The 16,673-nt window shown below is 46.5% G+C and overlaps 1 protein-coding gene across 1 annotated transcript in view; it reads left to right on the top strand.

Annotated features, from left to right (window-relative positions):
* The window catches only part of Alk (ALK receptor tyrosine kinase), a 717,836-nt gene that overhangs the window by 592,139 nt on the left and 109,024 nt on the right, over window positions 1-16,673 (top strand). The window contains exons 6-8 of the mRNA XM_021185679.2: window positions 701-832; window positions 7,468-7,599; window positions 8,312-8,412. Coding sequence (XP_021041338.1) covers window positions 701-832; window positions 7,468-7,599; window positions 8,312-8,412 — 365 coding nt within the window. The remainder of the gene's footprint in view (window positions 1-700; window positions 833-7,467; window positions 7,600-8,311; window positions 8,413-16,673) is intronic.

Genomic DNA, 16,673 nt, shown 5'->3' with positions numbered 1-16,673 from the left:
GAGAGAGAGAGAGAGAAAAGAAAAAAGAAAAAAAGAAAAAAAAAGAAAAAAGAAAAAAAAGACACAGCCCTCCATTTCTTCCTAGGAAAATGTGGTTTCTCTAAGGACTTGGGATTGGAAGTGCATCTTAGTAATATAGTCAAAATCAATAGTTTCATAAAAGAGACAGTAGCCAGACAGAGAAGGGACATTGTCAGCCTAGCCAATCACAGAGATGCCAGGTCCATCTCCCACAGCAATATAAGCTTGTGTTGCTCTTCACACCAGAAAGCTCCTATACTCTCTGAATTTTCTCTGTAATTGACTCCAGTGCTAGGATCTGGTGTCAGAGCCTGGAAAGATGATACTGGACCAAGTAAGTCTGGTAGATGCCCAAATTCTAGAGTAAGGTAGAGAGCCGGGTGGGGCAGGGCCTCCACCAGGAGGTTCTGCTCCATGAAAATCATGGATTCCAGGATCCCAGAATGCTAGAGAATATGGGTTGACCCTCAACCCATTGGTAGAGTCTGAGATCCTGAATAGACTATGAATGTATATGAGGGGCTTTGGTGTTTCCATTGGCCTTGAGTGTGGCCAGATGGAGATGCAGGCATCTTTGTCAAGTCTTGGGATATAGTAGAGCAGTGTTTGCACAAGACCAGCCAATGCCTTTGACCACCCCAACTAACCAGGAACATGTGTGTTTCTGTGTGTTCTCTAGGGACTTCCCCAGGCTCCAAGATGGCATTGCAGAGTTCCTTCACTTGTTGGAATGGGACAGTCCTCCAGCTGGGGCAAGCCTGTGACTTCCACCAGGACTGTGCCCAAGGAGAAGATGAGGGCCAGCTGTGCAGTAAGTAGAGGGGGAGTCTCAATCCTGCTCACTCCTAACCACCCATGCCTCCCTCCAGCCCCTCACCCCATGCATGCAAGCTGAGGCGGCCTCTATAACACCCAGTGGCTCTTATGACTACTCTCTTGGCAACACAATTCCTAAGATATAGAGCTAAAATATGAGGTCCAGAAACAACACAGTCCTCCAGATCTGTGGTCACAAATAAAGGGGCGTCAGTGATGGCTCAGTGGCTAAGAGTGCTTGCTGCACTTACAGAAGACTGGGGTTCAGTTCCCAACACCCACACTTACAAATGGCTTACAACTGTCTGTAACTCTAGTTTCTGGGGACCTAGTGCCCTCTTCCAGCCTCAATGGGTGCCTGCATATATGTGGCACACGTACAGACAAACAAACATGCATACACGCACACTTTTAAAAATTAATATCTTTTAAGTTCTGTTGTTGGCATTCTCGAGCCCCGAAGAAATGAGCAGGATGAAGCCTAATCCTGTGGTGTGACATCAGATCTCTCTCTCTCTCTCTGCGTACACTGCCCTCACTTTCCAAGCACTGGCTCACTCTTCCTTCCCATCTTCTGGGCACCACAGCTGCAGCCCTATCAAACCACTTCGTGTCTCCATGGTAGCTCCTGGCTTTGCCTGAGTGGTCTCAACACACTTTTTTTTCTTAAGACACCAGCTACTCCTTGAGGACTCTTCGGCAGTCTGTTCCTCCAAGAGCCCTTCTCTCATCATCTCCAAGGAGTACAGTTTGTTCTTTGTCTTCTGTACCCTTCCCACTCAGCTGAGGACATACACTCATAATCACTTCCAAAACTTGTTATTAGTGGCTTTTTGTGACACAGGCCACATGCCGTGTAAGTCCCTCATTCAAAGTATGCATCCCACTTCATTAATATCGTTATAGGGGTGTGCAACCATTACCAAGGTTGAATTTTAGAACTTTTTACCATGCCCCCCCTAAAAATGCCTTGCAGTTTATGCATTTTTCTGGCAGCCTTCTGCCACTGTCCCTAACCATTAATCTCTCTGTTTGTACAGATGCACCTCTCTGGGCATTGCATATAAGCTAAATCATATAATATGCAGGTTTTTAATTAATTTCTTCGATTGTCTTAGTAGTTTTGAGGTTCACCCACAGCGTGGCACATCCAATTCTGTATTTGTCTATTGCAGAATATTGTTTCATTCTATGAATACTATTTCATTCTATGATATTACAGTTGTCCCATCTACTCATTAATTCATGGCCATTTGTATTGTTTTCAGTTTGGCCCTATTGTACCTATTATTCACATCTCAGTCTGGGCACAGATAAGGGTTTATTTCCCCCTCAGTACACACCTAGGATAGAATTCCTTGTTCATGCAGCAACTCCATGGGTAACATACTGAGCAAGTGTCAGACTTTCTTTGAAAGTAACCCATTTTAAATGCCCACCTGTAAGATACAAATGTTCTGTTTTCTCTTTGCTAACACTTGATACTATCACCTTTTTTTTTCCATTTTAACCATCCTCACAGAGATGTGTCAATTATGCATTACAGAAGTGGTTTCCAGGTCTCACTTCCTATCTGTGGGCAGATGAGTCTGGTATTCTTTTCAGTGCCAGAATCTCTCTTTGATTCTTGGCACGAGATGAGTACTCATTGACTAGTAGCTAAAATAAATGGCTGAGTCGGAAGACTTGAGAACCATAAAGAAAAACAAGTTGCTGTGGCCACACTGGTATGTGGGCAGTGCCAGGCTCCCCACCAAGGACTGCTCCACTTGAAAGGGGTTTTGCCAGGGAAACCACCAACACTTAGAGAATACCTGTAGTGAGCTAGAAAATGTCCTAAATCCTGGGGCACCGGCAAATTCCCAGGATTTAACATGCAGAGCAGCAAAAGCCCAAATCAGGTTTAAAGAATGAAGCAGTGCGTGGCCCCTTAAAAGTTGGTGAAGGGGAGGCAGTTGTGCCTGGGATATGGTGGGGCCCAGACCAGGGGCTCAAACATACAGGCCACAGACACCACTGACCTCTGAGGAATTTTACTAAATACCTCCAAAGACTGAAAATTGTCCCCCCAAGTCATCAGGACTACATAGAAATTAAAAGGGGGTTATATAAATTCATTGAAGTGAAGAAAAAAATAGATAACCTGTTTTTCAATTTCAAAATAAAAAATTTAGTTTCATAGAAAGATGTCAAGTGAGGTATCCAATGATAATGGAGTTATGGTAGGTTTTGATCGTTCGAGACAGGGTTTTGATATCCTAGACTGATGTCCACCTTGCTGTATAGCCAAGGCCTGAACTATAGTGCCCAGTTTTATAGGGACCCAGGACTTCCTGAATGTCAATCAAGCACTCTGCCAAGTCCCCAGCCCCTGTGGTATGTTTTCATATAAGACTCCATGAAGAGTTGTGGGGTGGCACTTTGCTTGCCCCCCACATTCTTTGTTCCCAGTTCTTCCCAGCGTTCTCCCAGCCTGTGGCGTTTCCAGCAGTGCTGCTAAGCTGTGTAATTCTGCAAGTGCCTTTTAAAAGTTCTTTTGAGACTCACTTCCCAGCTGGGACCTCCTAGGTTAGGCAGGGCATGCCCTGATTTTCAATGGGGAGGATGAAGGCAGGGAAAGGTAATGGATTTGTTCAGGGTCACACAACATGTCAGGAACAGAGCTGTAATTAGAGCTCAGAGACCTCAGGCTCCAGCCCGTTCCGGCGGCTTGGGGACATCTCCCACTTCTCTGTGGCTTGTCATCACTGATTTCTGGAAGCAGCCCTTAGCTTCAAGAGAGCCAGGCTTGGGTACCAAGGTCAGGAGCACTGGGCCCAGTGGCCTTTTCAGCCATGTTTGAAAAGCTGCTCCAACCAGCTGTCAGAGGGACAGCTCTCTCCTGGAGAACACCCACATGTGTTGCAGAAACCAGAAGTCGGCTGCTAGGAAAGAAGGCTTAATTCAGAGCATTAGTCCAATCTTTCTACCAGCTCTTGGCAAAGGTCTTAGCAGAGATCCTCTTGTTCACGGCCTCATTCCTTCTGGCACTTCTTCTGTTTTCCCTGTATCTCTGTTGATGCTGGAAGCCATCACCATGATGGTAACCACAGCTGACAGGAGCAGATGCTCTGTGCCAGGTACCCTGTCCCAAGATGAACCTATTTCATGGTCTCAGAGAGCAAGAAGCTAAAGCAATCATCCGAGATTGAACATCGGTTCAGCCTCAGCCTGACTTCAGAGCCCACCTTGTGTCCTGGCATATAGCAGGCCACACCCACCTGTTGCATGAGCGGGTTGGGCTGTGCTGAGCACTAAACCTTGCTGACTAAAGATGCTCCTGGAACAAAGGAGGCTGCTGTGAAGAACCATAGAAGTCCAGGATTCTACCACCACCTTTCCATGATGCAGGAGAATTCTCAAGTTTTCCTGTCTATGCATGATTCCTGTCCACACTCCTGCTTTTCAGATTAAAAACATCACCAAGTCCAAGGGAGGCCTCCCAGGAGTATACCCAGTGTCAGTCAATACCCCAGCCTCAACAACATATACCCCCCCCCTCAAAAGGGGCCTCCATTCCCTTTACCAACTCACTAGCTATGCAGGTAGAATACATCCCCTGCCCCTCCAGGGACCCAGCAATCTCATCTGTTTTGTGGGTGTGTGCTTCCTTCCAGGCAAAGCCAGTTTTTTTTTTTAAGTTTATTACTTTATTGTAAAATAAAACATTTTGGTTGTAAAATACTGGGAAGATCCAAAAAAATGCACAAGAGAAAATACTATTGCCCATAACCCGCTCTCCCAGACATTCCGAGATAACCATAATATTTTGATGTATTTCTTCTAACATTTCTCCCATGACTCCATATTTTCAAGGAAATGTATAACACATATTTATCAAAAATGTTAACAGAGTTGTCACAAGGGAGGGGAAAGAAGTGTCATTTGGCCTGCCGTTTACACTTGGCAGCTTCCGCAGCTGTGGCTGGGGTCACGTCCCTGTGACTCTACCCATTTGTCTCTCTTAGAGTGGAATCAGGCGTCATAATTGCCAAATGTGGTGGGATTGATTGACCCCCAGCACAAACTCCATTTGCCAACTAGCCGATGAGAAGCCTGGCCTAGGAAGCCCAAGGAAGGGGGACTCTGGGAGAGTGACACCTCTCCAGTGTGAGGTAGCCAGCAGGCTGGGTGGAGCCCAGGGAACCCATGCTTCTAACTTCACGGGCCACAGAAGGGTATCTGGTCCCTGGAGCCCATTTTCAGTGAAAAGAAGCTAAGGAAAAGACCTGTATTCTTTCCTTCTATGCATAGATAGATAGTAATGTCCTGCAGCAGGCAGGTACTCAGTAGGTGCCTGGGCGGAGTGAGAAGAGCTGCCAATCAAAGGCTAAATGCTAATCGGCTCAGCCTTACTGGCCAGCCTTATGCTCAGCAACTAGCCTCAGCGATGTTTTTTCTGACTCCATCACACACACCCAGACCAGCTCCTTCCAGAGTGACTTCTTATAGGGCACACTGCCCTAATGTGCTTTAAAAGATGGACATCCTCTGGCTCCCTTCCTCCCTTCAAGGTTTAACTGTCACATAAACCTGCCATTGACCTGCGTTGTTTTCCTGCCTGTCTTTTTTCCCTTTATTCAGACAAAAAGAAATAGGATTTCCCCCTAAGCAGCTCTGGGAGGCCTTTCCTGAAAGGAAGGACCTGTCCCTACCCCACACCCCAGGGTGCTGCTAGCTCCTTCATCCCCCTTCCCCAGTGACTTCCCTGGTGTGGGGGTAAGTAGCTGTGTATAATAGAGTTGCCACCTCCTTCCTTTATCTTATCCTAAAACCAACCCTATCAAATAGTAACTGACTCTACGGAAATAGTGAGGAGTCGGGAGCCCAGCAGAAAGGAGAGGCCGGGTCTAGAGCCAGTTTGCATACAACTGTGGTGCCAGTACCCGAAAGGTTTTGGGGCGGGGCATTCTAAGACCTTTCTCTGACCTGACTCCTCCCACAAGCCTATCTCCCCTCCCCCGCCCCACTTCCCACCCTCCCAGCCCCCAGCCCCCTATTCCCCCCATCCTCTCCCTTCCCCACCCACCCACCCCCACCCACCCCACCCCCGCAATCCTTGGCTTTTAAAGCATGCCTGTGAAACACCTTCCTAGAAGGTCACTTCTAGATACCAGTTGGTTTCTGTGCAAGACTTGAATATGGGATCCCCTTGAGGTGGGAGTGAAAAAATAAAACAAAGATCTCCTTAGCTTTTGGATTTTTAATCAGAAGAACACGCAGGGCTTGAGGGAAAATGATTTCTTCAGGGGGGTATAAATGGGAAGAGATGCTTAGAGTCAGTGACAGCCTGTTTTAATTTATAATTCTGCCTCTGTGTGAAATGCACAGAGAATCAGGGGGGAGGGAGTAATAACTCACTACGGTGCTGTCACAACCAGGAAGCACGAGGGCCCTCATCCGCCACCACTGCCAAGAAGGCTGAGACACAGGAAGGACATGCAGAGCGGTGGGTCTCTTAGAGAGCTTCTCTCCCACGTGGAGGTAGAAAGCCGCTGCTTCCTCATAGCTAGGCCTGGAGCTGCTGCAGGGACCAGGATGGCTGTAGGAAAAGCCTAGACGAGAATACCCCACCAGTTCTCCTGCCTGAGAACCCCCGCCTAGAGCCAATAATTCTCAAAGGAATCTGGAGGAAATGGATTCTCTTCCCTCCCCTTTCTGGGAGACACCCGGGAAATGTAGAGCATAGAAAGCTGATATAAAAGAAAGGGCCATGGTCTCCCTGGCGGCTGAGAATCACAGGCCCCCTTGCTGCCGAATCTTTACATGATATAGAGATTGTAACCCGGGCTGTTTAAGCAGGACTGCCCAGGTGACTTTACAGGAGTGAAACAGTCCCAAACATCAACAACTTAAACCTGCATTTGCAGCCCCTGTCCAATGAGCACTGAGGTGGGTGGGGCCTCAGCTACACAAGGATCCAGGCTGGCTGAAGCCCACTAGGGGAGCAAGAGACCCTAATACAGCAGACGAAGGGAGACTGAAGAGTCTCAGACTAACGCCAATATAAGACACACCCAACTTCCACTTATCTAACAAACTGCTCAGAACTCGGCACATGGCTTCACTTCTCTGCCAGCCAAATGGGGCCAGTAGAAAAATCTGAACAATATATGTCTATGCAGACAGGGATGATATGAGAGACTCAAACCAACCAGGCCCAGTTAGAACTCCCTCGGCCATTGCGGATGTGTGCCCCCTAGCTAATACATTGTCCTCTCTTCAAACATGCTCTTTGTGGATCAGAATTAAGAGTACAGAATTGAGACAATATGGGTCCCAGGGGGATGACAGTTGGCTGTTTGAATTTGTTTAGCATTTCTGAGCCTTTTTGTTATATACAAGACTGAGCTGTGAATTTATTATTACCATTTCACTTTAAATGAAGCATCATAGTCACTAACCAACACACACACGCACACGCACACACACACACACACACACACACACACACACACACACACACACGCACACACACAGTGGTGGGGGAGGTCAATCTTTTCACTGGGTGACCACCATGGATGAGAACAATGTGGCTAATGTTTGCCATTAGTGTACTGGTAATGATGACGCCCTGTGATCTCTCCATAGGTAAACTTCCTGCTGGATTTTACTGTAACTTTGAAAATGGCTTCTGTGGCTGGACCCAAAGTCCACTCTCACCCCATGTGCCCCGGTGGCAAGTGAGGACCCTAAGAGATGCCCATTCCCAGGGCCACCAAGGTACTACCTCTCTTACCTTCTCCCAGACGTTTACCCTAGTGCCTAAGTAGACTCTGAGAGACATAGGACCCCCAACCCAGCACAACAAGGCATCTCCTCCCGTGCAGTATTCTGCTCAAGGCTTACCTGGGGTAATCACAGGTACTCACACCCAATCTCCTCTTTGTCCCTTCCTGAGCTCTAGAATTATTGAACATGTCCAATCTCAGTGTCACTTTAGTTATTAAGATATGGAGCTTTGATGAAGGAGTAGCTGAAAACCAGCATCAATTTTCAGGCCAAGTGAAACAGAGGAAAGACAAAAAAACATAAATCTCACTAAGAAGCATGTGGGCCCCACAATGACCTGGCGCCAGGATCATGGTGAAGAAAAGGAAGGTCATGAGACTATTGGAAGACAAGGGCTGCCATGACTACCCATGAAGTGGGTCAGGAGAGTCCAGCCCTGGTTGAAGCTGATCGCTTTGGGTGTGGAATAGCCAGATACATGGTTCTGGGACCTCCTAGGCAGTTTGGAAGGAAGGACTTAGCATGAGCCAGGGTTTGGTGGCAATCATGAGTGGACTTCCTTATCCACTCACTGTAGACAAGATACCAACATCCTCAAAGATGTTCCCCAGGGCTCAAGCAGAACTCTGCATAGTTCATGAGCTGTACCCCTCGGTGCATAGCGATAATACATTTGTGACTCTCTCTCTCTCTCTCTCCCCAGGCCGTGCCCTGTTGCTCAGCACCACTGACATCCCTGCTTCTGAAGGTGTGACAGTGACCAGTGCCACCTTCCCTGCACCAATGAAAAACTCTCCTTGTGAGGCAAGTGTCCGGATTCCTCTAAATCCCTGACCCCTCCCCCACCCCCATCCCTGGTCACTTCCAGAAAAATCAAATCAGATTGAGAAAGTAGCTGGGACAGCTGGACTGGTCATGTTCCTGTGGGAAGACAGGAGAACTGTTTCTGCTATGTCTTGGGCACACTGTAGCCACCTATGTGGTGCAGCTCCATCAACAGAGTCTTACCTTAAATACCCATGCTTCCTGGACCAAACATTTTGCAATAGGACCTCAACTTAAGCAAACTGAGGCATATATTTCTCATCATAGATATAATAGAGAAGAGTGATGGCATTTATAAGTCTTTCTTTAAGATCTTTTTCCCCCTAAAATATCAAGCTCTTATAATACATTTAGAGCACTGGAAAGCATCAAAAATTTTATTTACGAAATTTCACTAAGACATTAAGAGCATTCAGTAAGGTACAACAAAGCCACTACCCAAGTGATTCCTCCAGCTGCTGTCTCTTGAGTGTGAGAGGTCTTGAGGTCTGATGACATGTTCTTTAACATTTGGGTCATATTCTCCCAGGGTCAAGAAATACATGTAAGCAATAGTAGAGTGTACTCTTGATCAGTCACCTGGATCTGAGACAGCTTGTTCCATTCTGATTGACTGTTCCATTTGTCTGGGCAACTAATGGACCTCTTGGGGCATCGGTTTCTTTATCTGGAGATACTATTAGCTATATCTAGCCTAGCCCATAGAGATGAGGACTGAACAGGTTATCCCATGTTAAAGGCTTAGGAGATCAGGGGAGCAACGTGGATGGTATCATAATTGTCTGCAGCAATGACCGGAAACCCATGTAAACAGGGGGAGTCTGGACTAAACAAGAAGAGGGGTTCTGCCAGGTATCAGACTCATAGGTCAGGCCATACCTGGGAAATTTGCACACCCGGTGGCTCCTACACCAACGGAAAGCCATCCCAGAGCTTAGATTCGCCAGTCCTCTTTTTGTGAAAAGCCACAGTAGAAAGTCCCATCTGCCTTAGTTTTAGCCATGCGCCCTCTAAGTAATGTGTTTCCTCTCAAGTTTTAGACATCCTAAAACTAACCAGGTTTTCATCCTCTCTTTCAGTTGGTAGAAATCCCAGGTAGGAAGCCATTAGCCAGCAAAAGTACACAACACTCCCCTTAGAAAGCCAAGGAAAACACCTGTCTCTGCTATTGATCAACTCAAAGGTTATCAGAGAAGTGACAGAGTATTAGGGAAATATTGCTTTGCTTTGACATTTCTTCCTCTGAAATTAGGCCAAATTCTAACCCTCCAGGATTCTTGCGAAATAAAAACTCAACCATAAAACAAATAATAGAAAATGCATCCAAATGATTATTTTAATCAAATGAATAGTTAAGTCAAAGCAGCGACTTCTCCTTAGCAAGCAAACGTGTGTGTCCGTAGATACCTGACTCTACAACTATACCTCTGATCTCTCTTTCTTACCCTCTATCTGTCTGTCTCATTTTATCAAGCTTTGTGTATCTCTGAGCCACCTTAACTTCTTTTTGGAAGAACTCTGGGCAGAAATAAATAGATTCATTAAAAATCAATTGTATTTGAGAAGCCTGGTGTCTGGTGCAGATGGTAGAACTACACAGTCACTGGTGAGCTGCCTCAGAGCAGATACATAAAAGAGAAGGCTTTCCTTGTGAGGAAACCTGAATGAAGACAGATGGTTGGACCACCTGAGAGGACAGGAGGCTCCAAAGGTACATTTGGTCTTTAAATTTATTCTTCTCTGGGCTGAATATAAGCCTAATTCAGAGGAAGAAATGTCAAAGCAAAGCGATATTTTCCTAATACTCTGTCACTTCTCTGATAACCTTTGAGTTGATCAATAGCTGAGACAGGTGTTTTCCTTGGCTTTCTTTCTCCTCTGGTTAGATTTGCTCTAGGCTGTTTCTGTTATTTCCTGCCCTTTTCCAGAACTTGGCTGAGCAGGCACGGTGGAAAGAAAGGGGAGGGTTCATACACACACACACACACACACAATTGCATCATTCATGTTTGAATATGTTTATACTACAATGACTTTCACCTTCAGTATTTCAGACCATGGATATCTAAGGTTGATCGGCTCTCAATGTTAAGAGCAATATATTGTTGTTGATGTTGTTGTTGTTGTTGTCGTCATTGTCATCATCGTCAGCATCATCTTCCTGAGGTATGGGGGAATGCAAGGTAAATAAATAACCAAAATAGAAATGTGTGTGTATAGGTTTATAACCCCTGTCTCTCTCTCACTACACCCAAATCCTCCATGCAGAAGTTAGGAAGTGGATTTCTTTCTTCCAGGATAACTGAGCTGCAATAGCAGGGACACCAGTGACTGCTGCATTGCTGTGCAAGGCTACAAGGTGGCTCAGGTCTCAGTCTTTGAGCTCCACAATTCCTAAAAAGGCTTCCCTAGAGTAAGAGGATACAAAGAGATGGGTGCCTGATAGAGGTGTGGAGGACACTGCTGATGAGGGACAGACACATGGGGATGGATGCCTTGGTTGACCTGGACTTCAGGACTTACACTTACCATAGAGTACCTTCTCTACCAACATACCAATCCTGGTCTGCCAAAGTTAATGTATGCAGAAAACCTCAAAAATGTAGGCTCACAACACCCCACGTTCACCAGTGCATTCCCACAGGGCGCCCAGGTCCCCTTTGATGAATTTCCCTCCAAATCTAGGAAGGAACTAGCTAGTAAGTCTATGTTTCTCCACTGCGTTCACTTGGAAAGTGAACAAACGGGGCTCCTTGGGCTCCTTTTTGACCTCCTGAAAGACATCGCTGAGACTGGGTCTCTGCATCTTCAATCTCCTTCCTTAATGACTTGGTCGCTGGCCCTGGATCCTAAGATTTATCAGCTGTTTGTATGCCCCATCAATGGTGAGCAAAATCCATCCTGAGTGCATGCAGAGCTTCCCCCAATACCTGCCACCCCAAGCAGGGTGATGCATCTTGCCATTTACAAACACGACTCAGAAAAGAAATCAGAAACAGGGGCAGGGTGACAGAGGGGCTGGAAGAGCATACAGAACTAAATCAAATGCCCATCAACAATGAGGTCATGGCCAGCATGAGCCTTGTGCCAAGCCAACCCCTAGAGCCTTCCATGAGCTTCTGAGCTCCCATGTCCCCCTCTGGCTACCTGCTGCCACTACTGCTACCTTTCTTGCCCAACCACTACTGCGGGCCTCACCTCCTCCTGTTCTTTGCACAGTTGCACATAAAGCATGAATATTTAAAGACCCCTGCCTAGCCCAGCCACAAACAGAGAGAGTATTGTGACTCTTTTCGGTTCCCCTTCCCTGCCACAAGCTATTCTCTGCAGGAAACTAGGGAGCCACTTACAATATATTCTTATTTTTATTTTATTTTTATTTTTATTTCGCTGAGCTCCAGTTCAAATAATTAAAGTTGCCACGGGGGAGGAAAGGCTTGCCATAGCTTTCATGTACTGGCTGTCAGGCCTGCTCCAGTCTGACTTGGCTTTAGACACACTGATGTGTCTACCATTGCAGCTGCTGCTAATACAGAGGAGGACGTGAGAGGGGTGGGGGCTGTCCCACCCCTCCCCCTGCCTTTCACACATTCCAGAAGCCTGACTGTCTCAACAAGCCCTGTGTGGTTTGAAATTCTGTTTTATTTGAATAGCCTGTCTGTGACTAGAATATTTTAAGCCATGTTCTCAGGCCAGAAGAAAGCCTGGGGCAGGAAGGAGTAGGCTTCTCTTTCTTTCCACTCTGAAACAGGGGAGTGGTTTTTCTTTTATGGGCTGCAGGAATATGAAGGAGCCAGGAAGATGGCTATCATGCACCAGTTTTTGTGATAGTCAGCTCTCAACTGCTGGCTTTCTGACCTTGCCTGAACTGCAGCTCTGTCCTTACATTCCAAGGGCATTGAAGCATTTGTGTACACGTGCACACACACACACACACACACACACACACACACAATGATATCCTAAAACACAACCAGAACCTTCTACCCTGAAGTCAACCCAAGGGAAAAAATAATAATAACTTTAATTCACTTCTGGGGCAGCTGAGCCTAGGCAGAAGGTTAGCCATGGAGTTCTGACATGTCTGTGTGGGCTCTCTGGACTAAAGGGGAAAGACCCATACCCTGTATCATTAAGACTATCAAATGTGACCTGGACAGATATAGGAGAGAAGACTAGCATGGAGAATTTCCTTCTGCCATCCTTCAAGCCCTGCCTACAACCCCTATGAGAATGGTACCCTATGGTGACAATCCTGTAGAAGCCATGGAAACCCTCCCATCAATTGTTGTCTGGTTTAGATTTTTAAAGACTCTTCTGGTGTCCATGCATGGAATGATAGCCCTTTCTTTGCCAGCTGCTCAATATGAGATCCAGGAGTGTTGATTGAATTTATTCAAAGCTGTCTCGACCTCCTCCTGCGGGCAAGCAAGGAGACACAGAGAAACTCTCATGAGACCTGAGTTTTCAGTTTCTCGAACTTAATGACAAAGTCTCCCATGAAAAGGCAAATAAATAAATAAATAAATAAATAAATAAATAAATAAGGGCCCCCAAACCAAAGAGGCTTGAGATGGAGGAAAAACTAAAATAGCAGGGTTCTGCTGCATCATTGCCTGCCCAGAGTCGACAGGGCAGGGAGGACCAGGGCAATGTGCAGGAAGAGCTGAGAGCTGATTCTATTTACAGCCCTGGCAGGGTCTTCCACACCCATGCATGATCTAGGTTAGAGCAATGTTCCATAGCCCCAAAGCAACAAATGCAAGTCAAGACCAAAGCCAGACCTCCTGGCTCTGAGCATCACACCCCTCTCTCACACAGATGACCCCATCTGAGCTTAGAGCAGTGGTTCTCAACCTGTGGGCCACGACCCCTTTGGCAAGCCTCTACCTCCAAAAATATTTACGTTACGACTTATAACAGTAGCGAAATTACAGTTATGAAATAGCAACAAAAATGATTTTATGGTAGGGGGATCACCACAACATGAGGAACTGGATTAAAGGGTCACAGCATTAGGAAGGCTAAGAAGCACTGGATTAGAAGGAGCGGATATGAACCGCCATATTTCTGACACCACACTTGTCTATTCAGAGTTCCACCACTCACCAGAGAGGGACTCTCAGTTGTGGAGGCAGAAGGAAGACCACTCCATTTGTAACGGGGGGGCATCACGCTCTTTCAAGATTCATATGTAATCTGTGCCTTATATGTGCCCTGTGCTTAGCCTCACGTGTCTAGCCAGTGTCAGCTGATGGGAAGGAGAACAGCTGTTGCACGACCTCTTGAACTTGACCTTGGTCATTCACAAGGTCAAGGTCAATGACCTCCCTTCCCCAAAGCTGGGACACCTTCCACAGAGGAGAAAGCTCTGTCTTCCTCCTCCTCTGCTCACCCATCTCTACCATATTGCATTAAGTGCTTATCGGTGATAGTACAAGCCAGTCCCTAGCAGGGTCAGCCTGAGCCCAGCTTCTGTTCTTCTGCAGCCAAGCGGTGCAGTACAAACACGTTATGGTCAAGGGAGAACTCCTGTTGGTAAGCAGCTAGGAACTAGCACTGTCTAGAAGGGACTCCAGGGTAGCATTACCATCTCTTTCACCTCCCTTCCCCCAAGCACAGGTCCTTCCGGCCTGGTACTATAGGACTGAGATAGCACATCAGGCAGAGCTCCTGTGAGTATCCAGCTGCACCTTCTTTGATGTTCAGATCCTCATCTCAAGGAGGAAGTTGTTCCAGTGTCAAGCTTCAATGTTTGCCTCAATTAGGCTGGCCAGAGGATGTTTGCAGACTCACTTGCTGTTTCCTGCTTATGCTTATCTTTGGGGGTGGGGAAAGCTATTTAGAAAATACCTTCTACCTGTCCTGGGACCGTGGTCAGGAGCTCATGCTGGATATAAAACGTCCATCTAGATTGTCCAATCTCTGTCCAGGAGAACGTGATTTGGAGCTCAGCAGAAAGCATAAGTTTCTCTGGCTCCTACGGGTGATGGAGTCACATGGAACGAGTCAGAGGAGCATGGGACCTTCTGGTAGCTGCCTCCCTTTTCCCCCATAGCCCAACAGCCATAATATCTCTGGTGCCCAAAGGGATCCAGCAGGCTATGTATGGAGCAGCATCCCCAGGGATGGAGACACTAATCTCAGAAAGCCCTCAATGGGGCTGGGCAAAAGCTTTAGGGAGGTGAGAAAGGAGACTATAGGAATGCAGGAGGGACTTTTCCAAATGGTTTTCTGAAGGCCTATGGTATGTGTCTAGGATAGGCAGCCCTCCTTTACAGTTTCAATCGCAGCTATCCCATATGACTATAAAGGCGTCACTATTGTAAAAATCCACTGTACATCAAGGACTACAGGGCTACTCCCTCTGCCTACACTGGCCCCGGGAAATGCGTGAATCTCATCTTTATGTAGATCAGGACGGGGGATGGGGCTGAGGGCTTGACTGCTTAGCTCACAGACATCCAGTGAGAGGGCAGGGCCAGTGGGCAGCAAAGCAGGGCTGCTGTGGAGAGTCAACAGTGTTGAGCCAGCAAGCACCAATTCAAACCTGCTTGGTGGCTGGCCTCCCAGAAGACACAGCAGCTCTCTCTGGAGTGCTTATTCCATCACAAAGTTAAGGGAGAAATGCTTTCAACATAAAGAGCAGTCCAGTCTTTGGGTTTCTAATGCCTCACTCATTTACTTAACCCTAAAAGCAAGTCAAGTGTCTTATTAGAGACTCTAATCCTTTACACCTTAAAAGAAAAACTCTCCCTCAGGGTGGGGCTAAAGAAAGGAACTCTGAGACCCTTGGTCCTGTGAAGGTTCTATGCCCTGATGTAGGGGAATGCCAGGGCCAGGAAGCAGGAGTGGGTGGGTTGGTGAGCAGGGGGAAGTTGGGGAGAGGGGGTTTTCAGAGGGTGAACCAGGAAAGGAGATAACATTTGAAATGTAAATAAAGAAAATATAATAATAATAATAATAAAGAAAAATATTAAAATATGTCAAATATTAGAGAGGAAAATAAAAGGGACTCTGAGCCTATGTAAAGATAACTCAGGATGTGCTTTAAAACATTGGTCCCTAGAAGACACGCTCAGTGTTTTACCTCTATCATCTCATTATCATCACAGACTTGTGAAGAAGCGCAAATGCCATTTACTAACACAGAAACTGGGACATAGAGGGCTGACTGTCTTGCCCAAGGACAATCTGCTATCAAATGGCATAAGGCAGGTTGGTCCGGAGCCAAATATCTAAATACTCCAAGGTCATTGAATTCAACGTAGGTCATATGAGTTTAAATCCCACTATGCGACTGATGCCCCACTAAGGACTCCAACAGGTCATGCTTCCAAACTGGGGATAAAAATCCCTGTTTTAGTTCCTGTGTAAGACTGTTGCTGGCATCAGATGGAAACCCAAAAACTCTGTAATATTCCCAATACTTAATGAATGGCAGCAGCTGCTGGGGTTACCCCCTCTTCTTGCCAGGCTCAGATGCAAGAAAAGTCACTGGTAAGACATATTGCAGGTTCTTACTTCTCCTCGAAGGCTGACTGTGTAGGCAGATTGCAAGAATTGTTTTACTAGCAATAGTGCCAGGAGAACATGCTGAATAAACCCACTTCATCAATAATTAATTAATTAATTACACAGCCCCTCAAGGATAGAGGCTAGAGAAAAGTCTCTACATTGCGTCTCAGGGATCCAACAAATAAAGGCCTATTGAGACTTCTGCATCCAAGTAGTTCTTACCTCAGCACAAAGAGCTGGGAGACGGGAGACTAGCGTTCTGTCATCTCCTCATTGTGGTGTGCTGAGCTCTGCCAGGATCCGTGCTAATGGGCTGAAGTGATCAACAGCCGTTACAGTTACGTTCAGACATAATTAATCTAGTACTTTTGAGCCATTCAAACTTAATCCCTCCCCCATTACATGATGAAATTGACACATATGAAGAATTACTGTCAAGGCCCAGGGGTGTGGGTGAAAATTCTTTGACCTATAGCAGACTTGGGTCCTATTCAAAAGCAGTGTCAATCATAGATGCTCATAGCTCCCAGTGGTGAACGTTAGCTTTGAGTGGCCCACATCCAGACGACCAGTCTGGTAGAACACAGACTCCCTAACTGTTCAACTGTTCAGTGGATATATCCCTAGAAGATGTATCCTGGGTCTGTGTAAACACAGACACACACACACACACACACACACACACACCACACACACACACACCACACACACACACACACACA

Source organism: Mus caroli, chromosome 17, assembly GCF_900094665.2.
Source record: "Mus caroli chromosome 17, CAROLI_EIJ_v1.1, whole genome shotgun sequence".
Taxonomy (NCBI): domain Eukaryota; kingdom Metazoa; phylum Chordata; class Mammalia; order Rodentia; family Muridae; genus Mus; species Mus caroli.
Note: the sequence above shows the minus strand (reverse complement) of the source record. Positions and strands in the feature narration are given on the sequence as shown.